The 27,954-nt window shown below is 35.9% G+C and overlaps 1 protein-coding gene across 13 annotated transcripts in view; it reads right to left on the bottom strand.

Moving 5' to 3' along the window:
* sd (TEA domain transcription factor 1 homolog scalloped) overlaps nucleotides 1–27,954 on the bottom strand; it is a 318,794-nt gene that overhangs the window by 265,280 nt on the left and 25,560 nt on the right. For 7 of the 13 annotated variants that reach the window (XM_074134410.1, XM_074134405.1, XM_074134414.1 and 4 more), the window contains one exon: nucleotides 3,998–4,038. The exons of the other annotated variants lie outside the window; for them this stretch is intronic. Coding sequence is in view for 5 of the 7 variants with exons in the window: in XM_074134405.1 (XP_073990506.1) it covers nucleotides 3,998–4,005 (8 nt within the window). In the remaining 2 variants the exon portion in view is untranslated. The remainder of the gene's footprint in view (nucleotides 1–3,997; nucleotides 4,039–27,954) is intronic. 13 annotated transcript variants of the gene reach the window in all.

Below are 27,954 nucleotides of genomic sequence, written 5' to 3'. Positions count from 1 at the left end.
TTTTGGCCGTTCTATATCTCCCACTGTGAACCACGTATGCGTATTGCATTTTGTTCTCTTATACAATTTGTTTTTCTCAATTATAAACTATAGTTATTTTGTGCACAGATCTAAAATGGTAGAAGATATAAAGGATTGAAAATTTTTTGGGTCATGAAATTCTGTAAAATTATGGCCGTTCTATATCTCCCACCTAGAACCACGTATTGATATGGAATTTTGTTCTCTTATACACTTTGTTTTTCTCAATTATAAACTATAGTTATTTTGTGCACAGATCTAAAAAGGTAGAAGATATAAAGGGCTGAAAATTTTATGGGTAATGAAATTCTGTAAAATTGTTGCCGTTCTATATCTCTCACTGTAAACCACGTATTGATATGGAATTTTGTTCTATTGTACACTTTGTTTTTCTCAATTATAAACTATAGTTATTTTGTGCACAGATCTAAAAAGGTAGAAGATCTAAAGGGTTGAATATTTTTTGGGTCATGAAATTCTGTAAAATTATGGCCGTTCTATATCTCCCACTTAGCACCACGTATTGATATGGAATTTTGTTCTCTAATACACTTTTTTTTTCTCAATTATAAACTATAGTTATTTTGTGCACAGATCTAAAAAGGTAGAAAATATAAAGGGTTGAAAATGTTTTGGGTCATGAAATTCTGTAAAATTATGGCCGTTCTATATCTCCCACTTAGAACCACGTATTGATATGGAATTTTGTACTCTTATACACTTTGTTTTTCTCAATTATAAACTATAGTTAATTTGTGCACAGATCTAAAAAGGTAGAAGATATAAATGGTTGAAAATTTTTTGGGTCATGAAATTCTGTAAAATTATGGTCGTTCACTATCTCCCACTGTGAACCACGTATGCGTATTGAATTCTGTTCTCTTATACAATTTGTTTTTCTCAAATATAAACTATAGTTATTTTGTGCACAGATCTAAAAAGGTAGAAGATATAAAGGGTTGAAAATTTTTTGGGTCATGAAATTCTGTAAAATTATGGCCGTTCTATATCTCCCACTGTGAACCACGTATTTGTATGGAATTTTGTTCTATTGTACACTTTGTTTTTCTCAATTATAAACTATAGTTATTTTGTGCACAGATCTAAAAAGGTAGAAGATATAAAGGGTTGAAAAAATTTTGGGTCATGAAATTCTGTAAAATTGTTGCCGTTCTATATCTCTCACTGTGAACCACGTATTGATATGGAATTTTGTTCTCTTGTACACTTTGTTTTTCTCAATTATAAACTATAGTTATTTTGTGCACAGATCTAAAAAGGTAGAAGATATAAAGGGTTGAAAATTTTTTGGGTCATGAAATTCTGTAAAATTATGGCCGTTCTATATCTCCCACTGTGAACCACGTATTGGTATGGAATTTTGTTCTATTGTACACTTTGTTTTTCTCAATTATATACTATTGTTATTTTGTGCACAGATCTAAAAAGGTAGAAGATATAAAGTATTGAAAATTTTTTGGGTCATGAAATTCTGTAAAATTGTGGCCGTTTTATATCTCTCACTGTGAACCACGTATTGATATGAAATTTTCTTCTCTCATACACTTTGTTTTTCTCAATTATAAACTATAGTTCTTTGTGCGCAGATCTATAATTTTAGAAGATATAAAGCAGTAGTTTTTAACCGGTGTTCCGCGAATATGGTCCAAGTGTTCCGCGAAATTTCCATTTTAAATGTATTGAAATTTGGAAACTTAGGAAAGCTACGAAAACAAAAAATTGTTCTTTTTTTTTTAATTTTAAGTTCTTGTTAGATACCGAATTTCAAATTATTTAATGTTAGTATTCCGCGAGAAAAATATATACATATAATCGTGTTCCGCGTCTATGAAAAGGTTAAGAACCACTGGTCTTGACACTCATGAAGAAGTCCCGGTCTACAAAAATTAACCGAAAAGTATTTATTGAAGACGCTCAGAAAAAGGGCCTCGCCAAAACGTGGTTCGAACCATTGGTTGAAAAGCCATAAAAGTGGATGATTAAATTAGTTTTATTAACGATTGAAATTGAACTAATTCGGTGATTAAAATTAAAGTTCAATTTAATTCTCAGATTTAATCATAATTTTTTTAGTTTGATTAACGATTAAATCTGAAATTTAATTGATTAAATAATTGTCATATGATTAAAATTACGATTAAATTCGCCGATTAAATTCTGATTAAAATTAAAAATAAATTTAATCAATTGAAAAATTTAATCAATTAAATTTAGAATTTAATTTTTTTTTTAATCAGTGCCCAACTCTGCTGTTAAGTAATAGGATCTCTTTAATATTTTAAGCTTGAAAAGGAGTCATTTGTTTGTCATGCATCACTTTCTAGTAGGACATATGTAAGTTCTTCCAGTCAGAGTCACAGGATCAATTTTTATCAAAACATCCACTACTGAGACCCAAAGAATATCGGCATTTCTTGGATGCGAGATGATTTAGAGGGTCCAGCTGGATGAAGAAAAGTTACTTTTACTTCATCAAGTTCTTCATTTTTCTCTAAAACATATCCATGCCAAGCCACCAGTTTCTTTATAAACTACACTGATATACAACCTGATATGGCGGCTAATTTTAGATTATCAGGGAATTTTGAAACTTTCATTTTGCAAGCTTCTGAGTTCATAGAAAAGTTTTTAACCAATATTTTGGATTTACTTCTGGGAATGAAAGCATGGTATTGCTGTGTTCCTTTAATAGCCAATGCTTGAGCAAACCTTTTTTTTAAAAAACACTCAGATTAAACAGTCTTCTTGGGTTGAATATGCAAAGTCTATGTTGGTGATGTTTTCTACTGCCCACTCAAAAAGTTGTAGTGAAGTTTGGATTTGATTTCCATAGGGTCGTTGCAAACTGGCACGAGCTGCCAGTCTCTTTACCGAACCCCCTACGCCATCACAAGGCCCTTTGCCGACTTAAACCAACTTAAAGAGGCTGTTATCTCAGCCAAAGAAGACTGTTCTTGAACAAAGATATTGAATTGAATTATTTTTGTATAATTTGATTAACTGCATAATTTCATTAAAATAATATATTATAATTAATATGAATAATTACTGTAATCATAATTATTAATTCTAAAAATGATTTCAAAATCAATATTTTAAATCTTAATAATTATTAATTATGATTCATTGATTCATTATTACTATTTTCAATTTATTTATTACTTTAATTTTATTAAAATATATTTTCCATGAAAAGGAGCTGTAGTCTTAAGTTTTTTTAATAATGAAGCCATTGTCGTCCCAAATTAATATTTTGCCCAGTGATTCATAACACTACTAGCTATTCGTGGAATTAATTTTAACATTTTAAAATATGTACTTTTTAAAAAATTTAAAATTTAAATTTAACAAACTTTATTTATCCTAACCTATATGGTGTCTTACATCACAGGAAAGGGCATTATATATGCTATAAAATGACACTAATCCCAAGTCTGTAGCTCAATTAGGAAAGCTTCTACAGTAATTCAAAAACACAGGGTTCCCTGTTTTTCAGCTTATTTTTGGCAACTTTACAGCCCTGTAACTCATAAACCAGCTGACTTATCACAGTAAAATTTCATATTTTTCCAAGTCTATACCAATAGTACACATGTGCCAAATTTCAAGAAAATCCGAGATGGTGAGGTAAAAAATGGTCTTTTTTTGTGTTGATTTGACATGGAATGACCCAATAACAAAATATAATTTTTTTTATACTATAAAAAGTAGTTCATTGCTTATTTTGAAATTGTCTGGTGAAGTAATTTTGGAATTTTAGGGTTTATTGTAATTAAAATATGATTATGTCTCGGTAGGAATTAGTGTACATATATACTCAGAAATTAGCCACACGCTCTAAAAGGCTGATTCCTGATGAAGAGCCGTAACGCAATGATCACAGAAATTTAGGGTTTTGGGCAGTCAGAGCACTAGTTTAGCTAGCAAACTCATGTAACTATAAATACTGACTCACCCCTTCATTGTATATTGTTAAGCTGATGATGATCGACTCACCTGTAACAAGACAAAACATAAGTTACCAGCCATTTTAATGTACAATATTCGGCCAAATAAATAAACGTATTAACAAACCTAACCAACAATAATAACAAACATAATGATAGTAATATTTTCGTTCATTTTATCCGACAATACAACTATTAACAATATGCCTGACAAATTTGTTTGATTCTCAAACGGGCAGAAGAAGAGCGGCTTTCCCACCCCCACATAGAAACAAAATGGCAACATTTTGATAAAGCCTGAAGAATTTTAAACGGTAAGTAATTGTTTCGAAACAAACTAGAACTCTTCTGAAAGTGGACATGAAGCCATTATTCAGTTCAATAAAAATGATGCACGAAAATAAACATAAAGATAAAATCAAATAAATAATCTGCATGAAATTATGAAATAAACGACAGCTAGTCTAGAAACAATGGGTGGCGAACCTATTGTCAGTTCGAAGAGGTCGCAATTAAGTAGGAGAGTTATCAGTAAACACAGCTATCACGGCCAGCTCACTTGGTCGAAATAATCTTACTCACAATGGGTTTTACCCAGTGCATAATTAATAGGTTTGAGAACTCGGTTTCCTTAACAGCAGACACCGAGTCAATGGGAATACCGCGAACAAGACCCGTCTGAGAAGGCGCTCAATCGATAATAATATGGATTGCAACCAATACAGAGCCACCTGGGAAGTCAATAAAAATCTATTCCTTCTCCATCTGCAAGTCTTTTATTTACAAATTTCCCGCAAATACTATATTAATTTAAAATGATTGTTGCCCCAATATTAAATTCAACGTTTTAATAAAAAGCATAAAATATGTAGAAAAAGTGTGACCAGCCCTTCCGGACCCTAAAATCCTAATGGAATGATTTGAACAAAAATTAGGCCCACAAGTATTTAAAGAATACATAAACCGAAAAAACATTTCAGGTTTTTTAATTCGCCCAAAAACTGAAAAATTTGGCACAAAAACTCAGAATGTTATTGAAATGACGAATTTTGATTCAAACATTTCCTCATAACTGGCTAGCACATAAAAAGGATGTTGAGGATGGTAGTTATAATCTTATATCTCCTTAACAAAAACTTACAGTTTTAAAAGTTAGGTAAAACGGTTGATTAAACGCCAAAAGGTACACAAATCAGCAAGTACCCAACATTTCATTCATGCTTCTAGAATCTTATTTTATAGAATGGATTAGAATGGACAGACCCTTGAGCTGGCCTTTTATCACCCTTCAATATTTTTCTGTTAGAATAATAAAAGATGTATCTCATTATCATAGTTTGTATTAAAAAGGCATTTCACTTTAACACTATTCCAAATTATTCTTGTGATTTATCTTTATTCTGAATAATCATCACATTCACTCGCATATTAAAAGGAAAAAGGGAAAGTTAGAGTTGGTCTTTTACTGTTGTAATTTGAATCACGGAGTTAAAACGAAATTTCAGTCTTGAATTCGTCTAACGTGAACACAAATTACACAGTTAATCACAAATAAATAATACTTGTTCATTCATTCATTTTCAAACTTCAATCTTCAATGCAATGTAGCTTTTTAATTGAGTCCTTGTTGTAAAGAAGTTTTATAACCAACTAAAAATATGCATATCTATTTTATATAACATATATATAACATTACGAGGAGAACACTAGGTTAACAATGTAATTGAAGAACACTACATTAACATTTAGTATTAACAAGCTAGATTAATTATTAATGAAATATTATTATTAACGCGTAACTACTAGGTAAAGTACCAATCAGTTAAATAGAACAATGAACTTAAACCCACCAATGTTTACTTCCTTCTGCTGCGCTAAACTCGCACTTAAATCAGATGTCAAAAACAAAAACAAAATAAAGTCGGTATGTACGTTGGTATATGCATTTTAATTTTTAAACGTCAAAACAGTTATATTTTTCATTGACCTTTTTTGTTTAAACCTGTGCATGAATAGCTTCTTTCACAATCTAAATTAAATGGGTACTACTCATTACTAAACAAATATTTTATGCATGAAAATGGCCAGCATAACATCTCATACATTCTAAAAAATGACTAAAAAGCAAGAATGAAATGTTGGGTACTAGCTGAGTTGTGTACCGTTTGGCGTTTAAGTTTTTGTTCAGGAGATTTTTGTACCTTTTGGATAGATTTTCCTTTTTGTTCCTTGGTTGGAACAAATTTATATATCCAATGATTTTTTTAAATAAATATACGGGTAATATATGGCGGTTTGGTCAGCTCCATGAGAAAATTCATTAGGATTTTTACATTTTTAAGTAAGCTAGAACTTTAAGAATTGCGGCTAAAAATAAAGTATAGGTGTCCACACAATTTTTTTTTTCTATAGGTCTGATCACGAAGTTCAGAAAATAAATGAAACAAAGTGTGAAACACAAACTAACTCAAAACTTTACTCAACCTTCACAAGGCAATTTCAGATTAGATAACGCATACATTTATATTAACACTAAACGCAAGTCTGTAAGACGCGACACACCATTAGTTCATTATTATATTTACTGCGTGACGCAGAAACTATCATTATCCTTTTATTGCTTTTTGTAACATAGGTTCCACTTGTTTTTAATAGTTTAGAAAAACTTAGAAACAGTTAAATATTTTTTCCCCGATGTAAAATAATTTACTATTAATTATCCTAACTTAATCAAATTGCTTCTTACATCTCACTGTCAGGTGACGGACAAAATTGTCTGTAACGAGAGAACAATGTCCGGAGACCGGCAGTGCACAGAAAGAAGCTCTGGGCACCAAGATTCTCAACATTAATGCGCCTAAAATCATTAAGAAAAATAATAATAACTAAAAGTAAATCTAAAGTGGAATCTGGAGTGAACACTCACACGACTTTCTCTTACTGCTATTCTCAAGGTTATAACTCATTAATATTCTCCGAACTGGGAATGTGGAGTGAACACTCACACGACTTTCTCTTACTGCTATTCTCAAGGTTATAACTCATTAATATTCTCCGAACTGGGAATGTGGAGTGAACACTCACACGACTTTCTCTTACTGCTATTCTCAAGGTTCTAACTCATTAATATTCTCCAAACTGGGAATCTGGAGTGAACACTCACACGACTTTCTCTTACTACTATTCTCAAGGTTCTAACTCATTAATATTCTCCAAACTGGGAATCTGGAGTGAACACTCACACGACTTTCTCTTACTGCTATTCTCAAGGTTCTAACTCATTAATATTCTCCAAACTGGGAATCTGGGGTTGCAATTTAAAAAGATTAGTGCAAATTAGCTATAGAGTTTGGAAATGTTCAAATAAAGATGAAATTAAATCTTTAATTATAAATCCATTTCAAAAACTGAAGTTGAACTGGTTTGATATCATTCCAAAATAATAAAATTAAGTATTTCAAATTGTGGCTTAAACATAAGAAATAGCAAGTTTCTAACTTTTTCCAAAAGCTTTGACTTTATATTTCTCAATAATATTATATTTGTAAAAAACGTGCACTATTCATGAAAAACATTTACATACAATCACCTTTCAAAAGGTATACAATGCAGCGGGGTTATTTTAAAAATTGATGCAGAAATCTTAAGTGCAAAAAAGTAGGCCTCAAAACAGCGTCGGCATTATGAAAGGAATTCACCTACCATAAGAATATAACTGATCGGAAACATCAAATCCAGTACGATTTTTTGCAAACGTGTAATTTAATAATTAATTTATTTAAAAACTAAATTCCAAAATATTAAATTTACAATATAAATAATAAAATAAAATAAAAAGAAGAAAAATGAATATGATGTTAAATGAGTGTTAGGTACCAATTTCGAAAGAAGGATTTTCGTTTAACGAGTTTAGATCTGTGTGTTATTCTTTAGTTAATTAAAGAAATATGCCTAATAATGTGAATAAATCACAGATTTTCTTGAACTACTCAATAAACTTTTGGAACTAGGAAGTTGTGAAGAGCTAATGAATAAGCCGAGAACTTACTTATCGCTCTAATCACCAAGTTAAAAACTGACATGTTTTATCCTAATACGGCTTATAAAAACAAATAAATATAAAAGAAGAAAAGATAGTTTAAAGTATACATTTTCATTAGATAATATTTAGTTGTCATTTTGCTATCGTTATGCCAACGTATTCGAATTCTGAATATCGCGATATGTTATACATCTACGGTTTTGTAGATGGGAATAGTGGAGAAGCTAGGCGGGAGCATTCTAGATGTTTCCCTGATAGGCGTGTTCCGAACGCAAAGACGATCGTTGTCATATGTCCGATCGCTAAGGCGGTTGTCATATGCTGAACACCCTGTATGGCCGACCAAATCGAAAAACCCCTTTTTTGAACTCAAGGTACGGACTTTTCCGGCGACAACTCAATTCTGAAAAGTTTAACCCATCTCAACTACTACTACTGCTATCTGGCCATCACAGCCCATGAAGGGCCTGGACCTCAGCCACAACAGCTTTCCACCGTTCACGGTCCCTCGCAGCCGTTCTCCAACCTTGCAGGCCGACCGCCTTAACATCGTCCTCCACGTCCCTCAGCCATCTCAGCCGTGGTTTGCCTCGGGGCCTTCTCCCGCCAGGATGCCCATACAACGCTCTTTTTGGAGCCCTTGTATCCTCCATTCGGTGTATGTGTCTCAACCATCGCAGTCTTCCTGCTTTTATGCAAGACAATATCAGGCTCACCAAACAGTTCAGCCACTTCTTGGTTCGTCCTGATTCTGAAGCCTTCCTCTGTCCTCGCAGGTCCAAATATTCTCCTTAATATTTTCCTTTCCCACCTGCGTATCCTTTGCTCATCCGCTCGGGTCAAAACCCACGCTTCTGAGCCATAGGTGACAATCGGGCTCAGCACAGTCTTAAAAAGCCTTATTTTTGCTGCTCTTGACACATTTTTACTTTTCAACACCTTTGAAGAGCCCATAAGCAACTATTTCCAGCAGCCATTCTTGCAGCAATATCTTCTGTTACACCCATCTCAACACTTCACAACAATTTAAGAAACAGAAATAAAAAATATAATCCCGGCCACCTCATACACAAGTGCATAATTATTTGTTCAGTAATAGTTGTTCAGTAATAGTTGTTCAGTAATAGTGTAGTAATTGACTAAAAAAACTGGAAAATCAGAATCGCAACCATAGCCGTAAGAGAATTTTGAGTGAATTGTAGTGGAGATGGCCCTTTGAAACTTTGGAGTTCAGGGCGGGCTGCTATTCTGGTTCTTCAAATTGGTGGATATAAAAATAAAGCTATGCAGCATTTTTTTGGCCAGGTTCCAGTCAATTCTTTTTGTGAAGCTAAATATATTACGCTCTCAGTAGAAACCTGCTCATTTTAGGGTGCCCTTGTAAGTGATTAATAAGGATAACGTGGCGAGAACCAATTAAAAGACCGCTAATTCTTACTCATTCTCTCTTTCTCCAGATAAGAGAAAGGACTGCGTTCTTCGTGTGTTCTATAACCTTCTACAACACTCTCTACCATCTGTACAACACTGATACTTCATGTGATTATCTCTATAACACTGGTACTTCATGTGATTATCTCTATAACACTGGTACTTCATGTGATTATCTTTATAACTATGATACTTCATGTGATTATCTTTATAACTATGATACTTCATGTGATTATCTTTATAACTCTCAAATGAACACTCACACGACTTCCCCTCATTACAATTCTTGGCGTTCTATCTTACACAGTCTTCAACTCCGAATTTTAAGCATATTCAACGATTACTAACGACTTCTAGATAATAATATGGCACAATACCCCATTTTATAGGATCTACTACACTTATCCGTCAAGGAATGAAAAATAAATTAGCCTACAAAATTATGCAAACAAATATTATCGATAACATTTGCTATGAATGTAATGTATATTCGAAGTAAAAAAAAACTCAATAAAGTAAAAAATCCCATCATTAGAATGGTACTTTGGGTTGAGCGATTTTGACTGGAGGGAAGAAAGTACAAAGTTTAAGCTGGCTGCGATTTTCCGTATATGAGATGGCTCTAACCCACAGAGACCACTTTGTAAAAAACAATTATTTTACTCCAGAAGTGCTCAATCCGGATACTTGCAGCGGAAACTTTCGATCCTGCGATCTAAAGTACTGCTACTTTCCTAGGAGGGAAGAAGTGACACCTAAAAATCGCATAACGCACAAGTTGATATTCTTTTTCTCTTCCAATACTTAACTTTCCGCTCTTACTACATGGAGTCCTTTAGTTTTTTGCAATTTCTTCACTAAACGCACTAAAAATTTCCCTCAAACTTGATGTAAACTAAGGCCACACTTGCTAATTAGTTTTGTTTGAAGCGTTTCCAGGCTCTTGAAGCCTTCTTCAAAGCGCCCGTTCTATTAGCTTTGATTAAATTCCAAGTTTATTCAAGGCAATCGAGTGTAAGCTTTAAATTCGATAAAAAAGGGAGTATACATTTTTATATGCCAACTTATTTATTAAATTAAGTACACCAAGTCCTAGTGAGTTCTCAAGAAGTCCTTGTAATAAGTAGGAAAGTTGGAATGACTTTAGGTTGGAAAGTCAGATCTGTAATTAACGTACGTTGAAGCTTATCAATCTGCGTAGAGATGAAGATCTAAGCGGGATCGTGATTTTGTGAGAATTTCCTGGTCTAGCCTTTGGTTCCCATTAGCTTATCAATCTTTTCGCAAGTCAATTTGCACAGTTATTCTCCAAGAACCTTGTGAACGGTTTGGAATTAACTTCCATCTAGAATGCTGTGTCTAAGCGTAGCCTAGCACTACGAATTTCTTTGAAACTGGGGTTATTTTCCTCTACTTAATCCATTTCAGAGATTCCTTTAGGACTGTCCAGGAAGTCTATTAATGCACCCAGCTGTTACATACTCTTCTTCAATGCTCTCTGGTGGACTAGGGGTCTGTGCGAGGGACTACAAAGGGCAAAGTTTGATAACGAAAGTTTTTCTTCTCTAAATAATCGAATATAATCGAATAATCCCTCTACACTGATAAAACAAGCTCTTCTTATTTGCTGTGATTCATGACAAAACTAAACAGCTAGACTCTGTCAGGTCCCATGCTATGCATGAATTTTTTTAGTCAAATGGCCGCCCAGCATTAAGTTTTCATGAACTTGAGCGAATATTTAACTAGGGACATTGTCTGATAATCTCACGCTAGCCCAGAATAGGGGTGAATCATACTTCTAGAGTATAAACAAATGCTAAAACCGGATATGACCGCAAGATTTTCTCCTAAAAACAGTGAGCAAAGAGCACAAGAGTAATTTTGTAAATGGTGGAAAGTATAGTGCGTTAGGGAAGTGGAAGATCCACAGGTGGCTTACTGCCGGAAGTGAATGGTGAGGGTGGTAAACTCATTTAGGTACAAATCGTGTATTAAAATTCCCTAATCCTGCAAGGCAGCATCTGGGGCAGACCTCTTCAACAGGCGAGATAACGGCCAACCTGCTGGATGCCAACAGAGACCAAGCGCGTTCCCAGAGACAAGCCCCTGGACGGGAGAGCTCTCTTTGTCATCCTGTTACTACAGTGACTGGAAGAAGCGTGGGGAGTGCCAGGGTTTAGAACATCCTTTGACCTCTTTGTTGTGAGTTCACTCGGAAGGCATCCCCGACTACAAAGCGGTCCACCGACCTGCGCAGCCCTCATGAACTGCAGAGCCACACACATATCCCCACCTCCTGTCACCAACGGAAATTCACTTCGTACCTCCTTACTGTAACAACTGTCTGGCCCTTTTTATGCTTTGTTTAATTCCCGCTTCATATAACTAACTTTCATTAACGTCCTGCGTTACTCGAATTGACACAGCTTCTCGCTTTGAAGACTTTAAAAATAAATTTACCAAGAGAATTTCTAATTAGAAGTAGCAGGGTCTACGTATGACTAGTTTTCCCCTCAAAACTCAAAATTAGTTTCCAGCTTCTAACTTGTACATTTCTATTCTAACTCCGAATTTTAGACCTTTTTAATTCTCACTAACATAGAACTGAACATCAGACCGACAAGACTTGAGGAAAGCCTACCATTTCATCTCTTGTGAAAACTCCTAAAGGAAGACAACTTTGCGAGAAGATAATTCAAATAACACGTTTACAGCCTTTTTTAAAAATATCACCGAACAGTAAAAATTTGTTCAATAAAGTGGAACTTCTGATTGAAGAATTTAAGTTTCAGCTTTCTATGGTTTTCCCTTTTTGAAATATTTTGTTCAAAAGATGTTCGAGTTGGCAGCTTACTAAAATCTTGGTTTTGCTTCTTTGCTTGTTAAAGATAACATACATTTGCAGGGGTGGCATTTTTAAGTGAAAACAGAAGGGCGGTGGGCAAAAAATTGAGAACCTGTGGTTTAAAGTAAAGGGTGTCTAACCCTATCACTCATCTGCTCAAAAACGTAGTCGCCTAGAAAAATTTAATAGAATAATTAATATGTTATAGAATACATGCTAATGCATGTAAATACGGAGTTCAGAGACAATCTCTAACAATTTTTTCGAAAAAATCTCAAACAAAAAAAATGAAAAATCCAGTTAGTTAAGGGGTTTGAAACTCGGGATTTCAGTGCATCATTTAATCTTTCTTAATAATATGTAAGAGCGTAATGATTTATTAAGTTATATTTTATTTTTGCGAGTTACAATCTACAGAAAAAGTACTTTAGTTAGTCTGGGACTGGGGCCTGTGAGGCAAGCAGCAACTACCTAGGGAATCGAATGATACCAACAAATGAGTTATGAATTTTACTATGAACAGCACGAACTGAACAAGAAGGCGCCAGAAGATATGTTGGTGCGGAGTTTATTCAATATAATTACAGCTTTATTCAAACTTGACTCTTACCAACACAAATGTAATTATAAACTTACAAATGATTCCCACATTGCAAGAGAACAGAAATATATCAGCATGTTAAAGTCGGCTCTGAAATGGAGCAACAGGCGGAACCCGTTATATATGAGCACGTCAAGATAGAGTTCAAATTCAATAGTTGCGATGTCCTTAAGAACAAGTACGTTGAAGTTGCCAGGAAAGAGATGGCCTTGCTGTTGGGACTCAATGGAAGGATTCCTACAAATCTTTCTTGAAAAGATTTAGTCCCAGGTCACGATTTCCTAGAAGCATCTCTACAATCATCTGTCGGCTAAAATTCACGCTGGATAACCAAGAGTCAATTTAGGAGGAAATAATAGTCTCCTCTCTTTTGGACTCTAGTTCTGTTTTGTAAGGATGAGAAACTATTTTAACCGATGAAACTTGTACTAGGCGGCTCCAGAGCGCTAGGGGCGTTCTGAAGAAACGACAAGTACATTAGTGCCATCAGGCGGGCTTTACTGCATGTCTGATCGGGTGTTGGGCACGGATGGGGTAGCTAATATTTCTCATATATTAAATAAAATCCAAAGCCTAGATCGGAAATCCAACTTATGAACACAATTCATCTTAGTTTTGCCGCGATCTAATCGCTCAGATACGTTGGCGCCTGCATCAATTTTTTTAATGAGTACTCTCAAAAACTGAAGCCAACATTTTAATAAAAAATTCCGTCAGAAATAAAAATTTGCGTAGCAGTCTGAAAAAGATGCGTGACTTTTTTAAATAACTTTTAATTTTAAAATAAAAAATTAGCGAATTCAAGTAAAAAAGAGTAATTAATAATGTTTTATGATGATTCACTGAGTTGCACAAACCGACGTAATAATGTAGCCCTCTCTGATTGCTTATCTTTTAAAATTAACAGATGTAATAATTTCAAAGAATTTATAACAAGAATTCTGAGTAACTTTTTAATATAACGAGTTCTGTTAGATTAACTCTTAACGAATCTCGAGAAAAATAAAGTAAATTCATATACAACGCTTTCTGTTAGGGTGTGCATTTCGTGTGGTACAGTGCACCCTCACAACTCTCAAAATAAATTGTGGTATTATTCTTGTCTCCATTTACATTAAATATTTCTCATTCTTACTTTCTGTTATTACTGAGATAACTGCAAACGTGACTAACTTTGCAAGTTCTATTTTCGACTGAGAACCAAAAAGCCTGACTTCAAACGAATTAATGCTGTTATGACACTAGTAGTGTTGGTAAAAGAACAGTGCAACGTTGGTTCCAAAAATTTTGGTCTGGAAATGTTGACCTCAAAAATAACCATATAGCAACCGCTAACCAGTTAGGGATAATTTATATGGTGCTTAGAGGTGAATCAAGAGAACTGAACCCATTTTAAACGGTGCCTCTGAATAGGACCAGATTTCAGTCCAGAATGTGACAGACCATATCAAAAGAGACGTTGGAGCGACGCTTCCGACAGTGGCGGGAGAGGAGTGTGTAGCTGCCCCTATAGACTTATTTGAAAGAGTTTTAACGTAAGATTATTGTCTCGAAATAATTCTCTTTTAATGAATAAAGTTCTCAACTTTTCTACACACCTCGTAAATAAACCAAGCGGTATTTTGGATTGAAGGGCTGTGTGTTCAACTCCCACGTCTCGGGTCCTAATGCCCAACTTTGTTTTACGTATATGCATACAGCAGCACTTGTCGTTTACTGTTGTTCAAACTGCTTGAGTAAGGTAATAACGTTATTATTATGAGTTAATTAATAATAATGCAAAACGAATCAATTTTTGGAGAAGGAACAAAAAGAAAGTAACCATTTTATTTTTGAATATTTGAAAAAACCTCCATTATATCATGAAGATCAGATTGTCAATAATATAATAATAGACGTGTAGATCATCATAAATTAGGCATAGCAAATTTGGGGGCGATTCGAACAATTTTTGTAGCGATTTTAGGTAGGCACCTCCCTTGGTATTTTATTACTACTGCGTTTTATTGCTACTGTGTTTTATTGCTACTGTGTTTTATTGCTACTGTATTTTTTACTTCCGTTTTATTAAATAATAATTGTCCAAAACTAAAAAGATTATTTTCTTTTTGTTCCTTCGCCAACAATTATTGACAAACGAGTAAATTAATAATTTGATATCTGTGAAAAGACGGTTACGCAACTTCCCAGTTTTCTGCATTTACACCCCTCTGTTCGGGGTAGGGTTTTATTAAAAACAAAAAAATCCATATCCATAAAAGAAATTACCTTCAACCCAGTCTAGAGCCTTAACTAAGGCTAACTGCTCAGCTTGGTTTTTTGAGCAAAAAGCTGCAAGACGAAACCTTTCTGGAACCACCACCTGTTTCGACCTTATCACAATAAGCGAGCACCCAACAGAGTCACCATCTTTACTTTCACCTGTGAAGATGTCTGTATTGTACTTCTAAGACCAGGTGAATAGTTGGAAGCTCAGCGGGATCTAGCAACCCTTAAAGCTAACAAGTGCATCCATATTTACTCCGGCCTCCGACTGTTCCACCCGACTGAATGGTATTAGTAGTTGTTAATTTCTCTATCTGACGGCAAATCTTCGTGACTCCAGCGATCACACTAGCAGCACTAAATGAAACAGTCCGATAGCCATTGATCAAACGCAGAAGAAACAATCTCTGAACCATTTTGAGATTCTGCCTATTTTCCCTAAGTTTTAAAGCAGATTGCCAAATAGGAGTCGCGTAGGTTACTAGAGGGAGAAACGCACCCTTGTAGATGACACTCAATGCCTGACCACCTTAACCTTTTCCTTAACCTGATAGTATATTAACCTTTTCTCACAATGTACTGCAAGTACAGGTCCCAGCATTCTATGGAAAATCAATTGCAGGTACTTTAGCTGGTCTACCATTTCTAGTTGCATTAAATCAAGATATACTGTTATTTTTAAGAATTTGAATGGAGGAGGACAGACTGCTTGAAATGCTCATCTACGGTCGACCCGGTGCAGCTCGCCGGAGACCTCGCTTGCGCTGGCTGGACGATCTCCAAGATGACCTCACCTCAATGGGTGTTAGGCGGTGGAGAATGAAGGCCAAAGGCAAGGATGTCTGGCAAAAGATTGTGGACGAGGTCCTTTAGGACTGTTGCGCCAAGGATAGATAGATTTTCAGAATTTAATCTTTCTCGCCTAGACATGCACAGAACCTTAGATTTGTTTTTGTTAAAGGCAATTTTATTGGCTGAAGCCCAGCTTTCTATTGTAATAAGCATTCTGTAGGCATCAACACTGAGTTCCAAGCCGGTTTTCCCAGCAACCAGTATTTGCAAGTCATCGGCGAACGCTATAACATCGCAACGTTCAGGAAGTTGAAGATGGAGGAGATCGTCGTACATAATAACCCAGAATCCTGGGCCGCAACATGATCCTTGTGGACATCCTCTGCTCACAATGGCCTCTTTTGATAATGAATTGAGATTTATATTTACACATCTTTTAGTGAAACTACTTTTTGAAAATTGAAACAGATTCTTGGGACATTGCCTTTCTTTTAAACCTTCAAAATTGCTGGCCCCAAGCAGCATCAAATGCTCCCTGAACGTCAAGCGAAAGAAGAAGCACGCCCACTTTACGTCGAAATAACTAATTATATATTCATTGACTGCTTTCACAGCACTAATTGTTGGCATTTGTGGCTTGAAACCGTGCTGTTTACTTGAAAGAAAATTATTCGAATTCATGACTCTATCAATTAACAATTTTTCCAGCACTTTGCCCGCCATAGCAGCAAACTAATGGGCCGAAACTTTGATGGTTCTTCTGATTCACACGTACCAGATTTAGTCAGGATCAATATTCGGGATTTCTTCCAGCACATTGGGAACGTTCCGCGTACCAGACATTCAGTAAATGCTAGTCATGGCTGTAGGATATAGGATATCCCATCCAAGTGCTGCATTCGATCGCATTCTCACCTCACCACAGCTCTCATAAATACGACATCATCATCTGTCTTAACTTCTTCCTCCACGGTCCGCCACGTATTTTTATTAATCAGCAATTCCTGATGAAGGTTGTCCTCAGGTACAAATTTCTTCATAATCACCTACAAGGGTTCATTTAAATCAGACGTAAACTCACCATTTTCTTTACGAACTGTTGTTATACAGGAACTTGGGTATAATTTACCAGCTGCCGCCTTGTTTATAAAATTCCATCGATTATTCAAAGAAGTAGCATCACTAAACGCCTTCCAGGAATCAAGTTTTGCATCCTTTATCTTCATCTGATACCGTTGCTTGAGATCATAATATAATTTTTTCCTTGTCTGTCGAAGAGTTTACGCTGATGCAGGCGCCTGGAAAGCATTGACTTCCATGAGAGTAGTAGAACTCAAGGATAAGACAATGGGAGTGTACCGTGTGGAATGCATTAGACCAAGCCCGGTCAAATGCATTGGTGGGCAGCGACCTCCGAAATCAAAACTGGAAGTCGAAAAGTCAACATTCAAGTGACTGTAGATTCCCTTGAGATGATTATTAATGAATCAGAAATAATTGCTTGTAACACTATGTCAATAAGGTTAGTTAATTAGTTGATAGTGGGCTTTTATTCGTGCAAAAGATATTACTTATCATTATTAAAGCAGATTGAGGATTCTTGATGTGTTTACCTTATCAAGGAATACATTTCTGTAGATAAGATTACATCTATTTGTTGACTTGTCTTCAGGTTTTAATGAATAATAAAATTTATTAAATAATGAAACAAAGTCAAAAACAATTTTAAACAGAAATGCACTTAGGAAACGTTACATTGACGATATATTCAAAGTCTACAACGACGTTACTTTTGATGTCCTTTAGATTAGCTTGTCATAAGAGTTTTGCCGGTTTTGACATTGATGGTATACTAAATATCAGTTTCTGCTTTTTAGGGATACACCACCGCTTCTTAATTTGCCCACTTTCATCAGATCATTGCTACATATTGATTTTCTTTATTAAGGTTGAACTCATTAAACAGAACAAAAGCGCTACTGAGCAAAATACTATAGTGAAAACAATGTACATAGATTACATTGAAGATCTCTAATTCGAAGACAGCCCATGTATCAGTTAATATAAAGTAATAAGACATGTAAGCAAACCCATCTCAAACGGTTCGGAATCGTCTAGCAAGTGGACGTTAGCCTTTCTGCGTTGCGGTGGTTAAAAGCGCAATAATAATGGGGAAAAAAAGAAACAAGAGTGCGTTCGGCGGGTCCCATCCCACTGCACACTACTCCCGTCCCCTGTTAATGCTACACGGCGGGTCCCATCCTATTGCACACTACTCCCGCGCCCTGTTAATGCTATACGGCCGGTCCCATCCTATTGCACACTACTCCCGCGCCCTGTTAATGCTACACGGCGGGTCCCATCCTATTGCACACTACTCCCGCGCCCTGTTAATGCTACACGGCCGGTCCCATCCTATTGCACACTACTCCCGCCCCCTGTTAATGCTGCACGGCGGGTCCCATCCTATTGCACACTACTCCCGCCCTCTGTTAATGCTACACGGCGGGTCCCATCCTATTGCACACTACTCCCGCCCCCTGTTAATGCTACACGGCGGGTCCCATCCTATTGCACACTATTCCCGCCCCCTGTTTACCTTCCTAAAACTGATGCCCACGTGCAATAATGCTAACCGTACTTATTTTTATTTAATTGATTATGATAGTTTACAAATACAAGTAAACTCTGAGACGCCCAAAACTTTCCTCCCAGTTTAATTCATTTGTGAACCTTCGAACTTGTAGCCTTTACTGACGATTAGTGCAGAGTTCACCTACCGATCAGATGTCTTGGAGGAGACGAATATGCACCTAATTCACTTGTTTCTCATTTGACTCTTAAAATAAAATCCAAGGTCAAGAGCGGAATCGAACCCAATATATCTAAGGATGGTGGGCCTCTATCCACTCGCTGCCGATACTGTTTAATGGTAGGGGTAAATTTACGCATCAGCATCGTAGCTCAATGTAACACTAGTTTTGTAAATTCTATTGAGAGCGACTATGCAATCAATACATCGTTATTTGCAACTGCAGAGGCTGCTACAGAAAACAGAGCTTCTTCTAACATAATACTAAATGTACCTTAATACCATTTAGCTGGGAAAAAAAGAGTAAAGTAATCACCTATTCTTTCAGGCGGGGCTTAACGTCCAACAACCAATTAGGTGTTGTGGACGGGGCGGAAACTCACACTTTGCTATAAACAATCTTTTCTAACAAATAAAAAGTAGTCATACGCGGGATTCGATCTGGGGATCTCTAACACACGAAGCCACGCTCTTGACCACTAGACCAACACCCGCCCCTACCATTTAGCTGTACGACCGTACATTATTCTGAAGCAGCATTTTAGAGCGATGATTAATCTAACACTTCTCTGACAAGTCTTTAAAAAAAAGGTATGTACACTTATACGAATTTCTCGAGAAAACTTTCTCTTTTTTTTTTGCTATAAAAATTAGATTTAAGACTCTTATTGGGTTGGTGCAGGCTTCCCTCCAACAAAAATCGCAGAAAGTTTTCATTTGATATCTGGTTTAGATGCCACTAAGAGATGTGAAAAAGAGTTTTTGAGTAAAATCAGTCCTCGGATTTATTACGTGAATTTTTCAGGTCTTTGAGATTTGCGCTATGGCTAAGATTTTGTTTCAACTTGGTGTTTTACTTCGCAATAGTACTTGATTTGTAATACTTTACCCAGAAAAATCAGATTATGGTCACTTGTGGAGGAGAGGGAGTGCTTAAGCTTTGCTCCCAAGTGCTTGACAATTATTAAATATTAATGAGCATTAAATAGCCAAATTGCAATTCTAAAGAAACGTAGCTGACCGAAAATATCAGAACAAAAAACGGAAAAGCTTTCTAGTAGGAGTTAACTTATCTCGATTTTTTTTTTTTTGTATTTAAGGCGCGTCATCACATCCGGCCTCCGGACAGTGTCCTCTCGTTACGGGTAACATTGTCCATCAATGGTCAGTAAGCTGTAAGAAACTTCTTGGTAAAGAAAATCTAAGGGCCAATCTGGATTGGAACCCAGGGCCTCCGCGTGGGAATCCAATACGCTAACAGCATAGCTAATCCCTTCCTTCCGGAACTGTTCCTTCACCAGAACTGTTATTTCACTGAATGTTTCAGTTCCGGGGGTTTTATTGAATAGGATTCCATAAGTTTTATGTAAATGCGTGATTGATGTAAGGAGTGGTGTGCCGGCCCATCCTCCTAATGAGACGGGTGTTGACAAGGCAGTGATGGAGGCTAACCGCAGACCTTTCTATCTATACTTAGTTTTCTACGCGCCTAGCGGTACGCTTGTATTCCAGAAGCTGGCGCCTGGCCAACAGCTCATACCATGCATCTGCGACTTGTTCGCTATACTTTACAACACTGCAAATAGAATTCCCATAAATGTTCTATCTGCTAAAACCCAAGCAATATGGTTGCATCTCTTTTAAAAGGGTGAACTGTGTTGATAGAAACGAGTTTCGAGGAAATTACACAATCCTAGCACCTTTTTGCACAATAGATAACTGTTTGCTTGGAAGTATAAGTAAAGTAATCGCCTATTTTTTCAGGCGGGGCTTAACGTCCAACTACCAATTAGGTGTCGTGGACGGAGGCGACTAGCAAACATACTTTACTGTCAATTTCTTTTAATTACCATTAAATAAAATCCAAGGCCTAAGACTGAGAATCGAACCCAGTACCACAATTCATATTAGCTTCGCAGGCCTCGCCTCTAACCGCTCGGCTACCCTGGCGCCCTTGCTTGAAAGTATAAACTTAATATATTTGTGTGTAACCAGCAGAGTATGTAACCCTGGCAGTTGATTTTCTATAAAATTTCTAACACGAAAAACTGAAATACGGCCATCTTTTTGGTGAAAGATTTTATAACCCAAAAGGAGAAAGATTATTGCCAGTTTCAGTCATAAGTTTGAGTGCCAAGCTTTCGTCCAAAGGAGAAGGTCTCCTTCATGACTATGGCACATAATTAACAAAAAAAATATTACAATACACAATAATTACTTGACATAAAAATGTTTATGTTTTGCCTTTAGGGAAATAATAGTTGTCAACTGGCGCTAATGACCAAGAAGTTGATGCGCCGAAAAAAAAAAAAAAAAAAAAAATTGTCAACTATTATTTTATTTTTTTAAAGTAAGTTTATAGAATAATCAAATAATTAGCGAAGTACTTGAACAATAATTTCCTATCCTAAAAATATGCTTAGCTTTATGCATAACTAGTGAGGGGTCTGCCACAGGTGACCGTTCATACCCCCCGTCGCACGTTGGAAATAACGACTTCCCGGGGTTGCCCTCAGGGGGGTTCTATCTCCGCTCCTGTGGTGCTTGGTCGCAGACGACTAACTTGAAATGCTAGACCTTCGTGGGTTCTCGGTCCTGGGCTACGCAGATGATATTACTGTGGTGGTCAGGGCAGGCACGAGATAATCGTTGCTGAGCTCATGCAGGAAGCACTCAAGATCATAGAAAATTGAGTTAGAAGGGTAGATATTACTGAGAACCCTTATAAGACTATTCTGGTCCCTTTACTAGGAGATGGGACATAGAGAGCTACAAAATCTTAGAATTTCTGACAAAACACTGGATGTGTCGGGTGAGGTTAAGCATCTGGGCGTAGTCCTTGACTCCAGACTCACTTGGAAAGCACATTTAGATAAAGTTACACTGAAGGCAAAACAGGCTCTTTGTGATGCTACTAGAATCTGAAGTCTTCGCCCAAAAAGACCCACTGGCTCTAAACACGAACAGTCATACCTATCATCACCTACGGAATAGGAAGGTAGGCAGTGGTTTGGCGGAGGAAGACTGAAAAACAGACGGTCATTAAGGCTCTGCCAGGGTGCTGAGACTGGCCTGTCTATTGATTACGGGGATCTTTAGTAGTGCCGCTACTCATGGAAATCACCCATGGAAGTACGTGTGGCTCTCAGAGATTGGATCTGGAGAGAACATGAACATAGGTGATGTGTCCTGGGGCCAAACACAGCAAGACTATGACTTGGCTGTGATAACAAAGAACCGAAGAGGCTCTGTGTATGGATAGAAATGAGATTACTCTGATTACAGGCCTATTTACGGGGCATGGTAGGTTCAGAAAGAACTGTACAAGGTGGGGCTTATTACCTCGGAAATTGTGTCAGGAAGAGGAGGAAATGACCTCTCACATGTTGTTCGATTCCGCTGCTATCGATGGTTACGCAATGAAACCTTTGGACCTTTGAGGCCAAAGGAGATAATAGCGCAAAATGAACTAGTTGGGAAAGGCCTCAAACTCTTTAGTAGGGGAGGATTCGTCTACTTGATCAAAAAGGGGAAGGCACAATAAGCCTCTTGTAGCCGTGGGGCCTATGCCGTGGGGCCTATGTCGTGGGGCTAGAAAATTCAAATAAAACACATAAGCTTGTTCAAACGTTTCTAAACGGCTGAAATTACAGCCAAGTATGAACGAAAATTTGGGTACTTGCTGATTTGTGTACTTTTTAGCGTTTAATCAACCCTTGTAATTAACTTTTTAAACTGTAAGTTTTTGTAAGGAGATTAATAATAATTTTAGAAGGGCCTTACTTACGTGGGGCTGACTCCCCTCTCAAAGCACATACAATACAGACCCCAGAAATGGCACATCTATATAATTTCGAATTGAATAACGATTTATTCATGGAAAGCGGTTTCTCAAAATCTATTTGATTTGTAGTTGAGTGGTTTTCAAGGTTACGCTTTTACGAGCATTTTTTAACGATCAACTGTCTCGGACGGTTTTAATATAGCTTAGATTAAACTCTATACAGAAGATCAATGTTCCTAATGCATTAGGAGATGATGCAGCTGCACTTTTTATTCTTCAAAATACTCTCAAAATTTAAGTTTAGACTTCAATAAGATCAGCAACTGAATAATAATAGACCTATACATTAAGGCTCACCTAAACAGTCAGGATGGAAGACATCAACCTTAAGTGTAACAATGTAAAAAATATTCGTAAAGCATTCCTGAAGACGACCTAGTCCCAAGGACAAAGGTTTGGCAAAAAATTATGCACGAAATTGGCAATCTATCTGCCTGGCTGTAAGTTTATATCGCTACACCTATGTATATACAAAAAGAAAGACCCACTAGCAAAAAGCACTTTTCTGAACTCAGGGATATGAAAATAGATGTGATCTTACCTAGCACCTTTTACTGTACGAGAGAGAAATAATATACTAATACTGTGAACAAGCGAGGGCTGTTGGTTGCTTATGTCTGACGACAATGACCACTGTGGAAATAGTCGGGTGAGGACCACAGGAAAAATCGGCAAAAGCCACGTGACGGACGGGCGAAATTACAATTTCCTATTTTAAGATAATGTGTATTAGGTAATTGACGAAGGAGGTGTAATCAAGAAAAGTGGCTAGTGAAGAAAAAGCTGGAAAGAAAAAAGCGGGGGAAAGACAAAGGAGAGCAGCCAGGGCGGGGAGAGAAACGAGTTGGCGATTTCATTAGGAGCGCCAATATCGGAGCAGCATTATTCATCTGTTAGCATTTGCTCCTCCTCCGGATTGATAATTACTTTCCGTTGTTATTTTTTGCCGCATATTTCTGAAAATATGCGTATAATGGATATGAGCGCAGCAGGGCATGATGAACTCGCGCTGCCAACGCAAGCTTGAAAAGGCCGTTCCAAGATAAACCGACCCTCTGCATTCCATTTCTCAACTCTTTCCCTTACAAGGTTCCCGGGACCCGCAGCAACAGAAAGTAAATCTGGTGTGAATCGCCATCCTCAAAGGACTTATATTTTTGTACCCAATTAATTTTTACTAAATGTGGCTTCATATCCGTGTAAGTTCACTCAATATCGCCGCCTTCACACTATTTGGTTTCTAAAGAAACGTATGTGAATACACTAAAGACTTCCAGCACAATTTTCATGGTAAATCGTTCCAAACAGAAGATAGATAAGTGTAGAATAAGTGTGCCCGGTAGGCAAGAATCGTGGAGGCGTTTTCGCGAAGATCTTAAACAAAATTGAAAAAAGAAAACTGATGTGGAGAGATTTAATGCGCAAATAGAATTTTTTGTTTTCGAGTAAAAGTCAGTACCATTTTTGTAGCAAAGGGCTACAAAGCTCCAAACATCAATTCTTTGATACTACTTTGGGAGAAATAATTGCTAAAATCTACTAAATTTAGATTCACTTGTATATGAAGTCTTATTAATGTAATAAAGGTGACCTTTAAATGATAACCCACCTCCTCTCCAGAACTTCCTTCTTGAAAAATGTTTCAAACAAAAGTTACAGATTTACGTCTTTATAATCAGCGAACTAAGTTTAAAGAAAATCGATTGAGCCGTTCGAGAAAATAAACAAAAAACTGAAAAATCGATGCAGTGAAGTACTTTCAGCTGGCACATTCAGCAGCTTATTGACTTGTACCAAAGCGTATTCCTGACGTATATAAAATTACGTCTGCAGGTTTCGCTTGGAGCAGTGGAACTTTGGGGATAACAATATTTGTGCCATTTTTCTGCTTATGAACTGACAATTATGTATTAATAAAAGCATTATATTCTTCTATACGTAGCAAGAATCAGCCCCATTATTCTCAACGTAGGAACATTTATTTATTATCCACAGATATACAAATCAATTTTATATATATCTACAGAAATCTAAACCAAAATTACAATCCTAAATTCCACTTTACAGTTGAATACGAAATTACTCACAATTAATAAAACCATTAACGCATCCGTGTACAATAGTGTGATAAGTAAATAGTTATGAAACTATTTAAATAATAACTGTTTTAACTAAAAATTTGCGTTCTTTAACAATTTTATGTAACAGACAACATTGTAGTGGCAGATTTGAGGATTATTTTTTTTTTTAAACAATATATTTTTATAAATTTATATAATTTGTAAGCGACTTGTATATAGTAATTCACATGAACTAACTAAAAATATAAAAATTATTATAGCAGTTCATAATTGATGAGTACTGTATTCACTTAAGGCGCGTGGGAATCCAATACGCTAACCGCATAGCTAATCCCTTCCCTCAAATATTCTAATATATTGTAAATAGGTCTAATGAAAAATTAAAAGTAGTCAATGGGTGAACTGAAACCCACCATCTCTACCTTCCTGTACTAACTTCGTCCTACAGTCTATAAAGCTGCAAAAAAAAATATAATTTTTTTAATGTGTCCTTTCGAAACGTTTTACCAAAAAAAAAATTTTTTAATGGAACTCTTTAGGGTCAGCAACTCTAAGCATCATTTTAAACTATCAAACTATTAATAATTAAATCTTTAACAATCTATAAATAACAGCCCAATTCAAATAAACATACAAAATGGCGGGGAACAATAGGTAAAACATCAACCACAATTTTCTTTTACCTACTTTCCAAGATAATAACCATTATTCCCAATTTCCTGTTTACCCTCACATTATTAGTATAGAAAACTAGACATTAAGACATCAAAATCTTTTATTTTTCAGGTTTTTATTGAGAAAATTTTTTATTGCATATTTTGATTCTTCATTACTTACCTACGGGGGGAAAATTAGTAAAAAAAAATAAACTTTAATTTTTCATCAATAAACAATTTGGCCAATCACAGAGAAGAATGGAAGCGTGAAAAGTAGGTTGGTTGAAAAGCCAATCAGAAGCGAGAGCTGTTTATTAAACCACGCCTGCCTCCCACATGTGTCACACACTACGTCCTTTTTGACCCGTGATAAAATGGAAGACCTGTATTTTTCATGTTTCTACTTTCTACTTTTGACAAACGAAAATATTGGTCAATTTCATTGAAATTGGGAATTTTTTTCTACAGAACAAAACGAGAGCACAAATTACACAAAGTTAATAACAAATAAATAACTACTTGGAATGGTAATATATTTCTAAATTATAATTTAATTAAGTCCCTTTAATTGAGTACTTAAAAGAAGTTTTGTAATCAAGTAATTAGCGAAGTACATTAGCAATAATTGCCTAATCCAAAAAATCCTAAATATGTATATGAGTATCTATATTAAACAATAAATAATTGTTTAATCCTAAAAATATGCATACCTTTATCTATTTAAATTAATATTAGGTACACGTATATATAACATTGTTGGGAGAAGATCTAGATAAAGAATGTAATTGAAGGATACTACATCAACATTTAATATTAATAAAGTAGATTACCTATCAATTTTAACGGTTAACGGTTAACTTCTAAATAAAGTGAAGTAACAATCAATTTAAATCGATGAAGTTAAACCGAGGATGTTTATCTTCCACTGCTATACAAAATGAGATGCCAAAAAAAGCGAAAAAAAAACGGCAAAATGTTGGTGTATGCATTTTTAAATTTTTTTCTTAAATAATTAGCGTCATAATAACTATATTTTTAATTATCATTTTATTATAGTTCGATATCTTTTATTACAATCAATCTAAATTAATGGGTGTTACACTTTACAGAACAAATGTTTTGTATATGAAAATTGCCAATACAAGGCATCTAATAAATTCTAAAAAATTAAAACTGTCCGGTAGGACAGTTGTATAAGGGTTGACCATCAAAAACTGCACGAAAAAGCGTAACGTTGAAAAACACCCAACTTTGACAATTTTTTTTCTCTTTTTCTATAAAAGATAAAATTCCCAAATTTTCTTTAAATCTTACTCCAAACCCTCCTTCATAACTGTAATTTTTTGGCAACCACCCATATTAATGACAAGTTAATGCAGTAAAATTACTTAAATAATATCAATGAAGTATTAATGAAATGTTGGGTACTCGCAGATTTGTGTACCTTTTGGCGCTTAATCAACCCTTATACTTAACTTTTAAAACTGTGAGTTTTTGTTAAGGAGTTAGAGTACTGGGATTCAATTTTGAAGATAAAAATAAAGGAAAGATAAGAACGAGTGAGGTAAATATTTGATTTAAGTGAAGGTTGCTACGTGAGGTTTGCACAGTCTAAATATCAAGGTTACTCCCTACACTCAAACCCTGTCCTGCTATAATGTACCGTTAATTGCTCTCCCAATGTACTCCTTCATTAGGCACATAATCAGACAGAAATCCACACAATCTAAAAAACAAAAATAGGGCAAATATTTCTATTTCCTCTTGGTATATTACAAAAAGGAAAGGTAATCGCGCGAATACTCCATTTTGTTTTTTCATCGGAAATATTCGTTCCGAGGTCAGCTGAGTGACTTTAACAAAATGGTCTGAGCGTGTACCGTTAACAAAATAGAAACTTCAAATTTGATATTGCGCTTAAGGCAGACCTGCTACAATATTTATATCAAAATCGGTAAACTTGAAGAAGTTCTTTAACGGTTAAATTTTTCCAGTTTTTTGAGATGTTTTTAAAAACGCTGTTCTTTAGAGTTGAATCGATTACATCTGCAACTTTAATTAAAATATTTACACAGGAAAATGCATAGAAGGGACTACTTTTAAAAATGTAGGGAGGCTTTACTCGCATGTGCCAACTGTCTCATGTTTTAACTACACCACCTAGAACATTTTCTTACGAATTAAATAGGTATGTGGAACGATTTATGATGGCCCAATAATGGAGGAAGGAGGCAAGAAAGGATCTTTCAGCCAAAGTAAAGTTAGGCAAGGTGTCCGCCTTGAAGGACACCCCTAGTCGCTCAAGTTCAACTGGCTGTGTCAAGGTCACAACACCAGATAACCACTCTATTTATACAACACACATCAATTTTAAATAAGATTCGCTTAATTTTAAGAACGAAATAATTAATATTTCACTTATACGCCAACAATTATTGGCTCTTACTTCTCTGGTACCCTTTAAAAAAGTACGTTACCAAATCTGCTGCGAGAAGACACCCGACTTGCTGAAGTTTCCGCCAACTTGGGTAAGAATCTAGGGCGGTGTTCTTAGATTTTCTTCTAAAATGATAGGCCACATTACGTCACAGCA

Source organism: Rhodnius prolixus, unplaced genomic scaffold, assembly GCF_049639745.1.
Source record: "Rhodnius prolixus isolate KJV_2025 unplaced genomic scaffold, Rpr scaffold_16, whole genome shotgun sequence".
In the NCBI taxonomy this organism is placed as follows: domain Eukaryota; kingdom Metazoa; phylum Arthropoda; class Insecta; order Hemiptera; family Reduviidae; genus Rhodnius; species Rhodnius prolixus.
The sequence above is the reverse complement of the archived record's forward strand: the minus strand, read 5'-3'. Positions and strand labels throughout refer to the sequence as shown.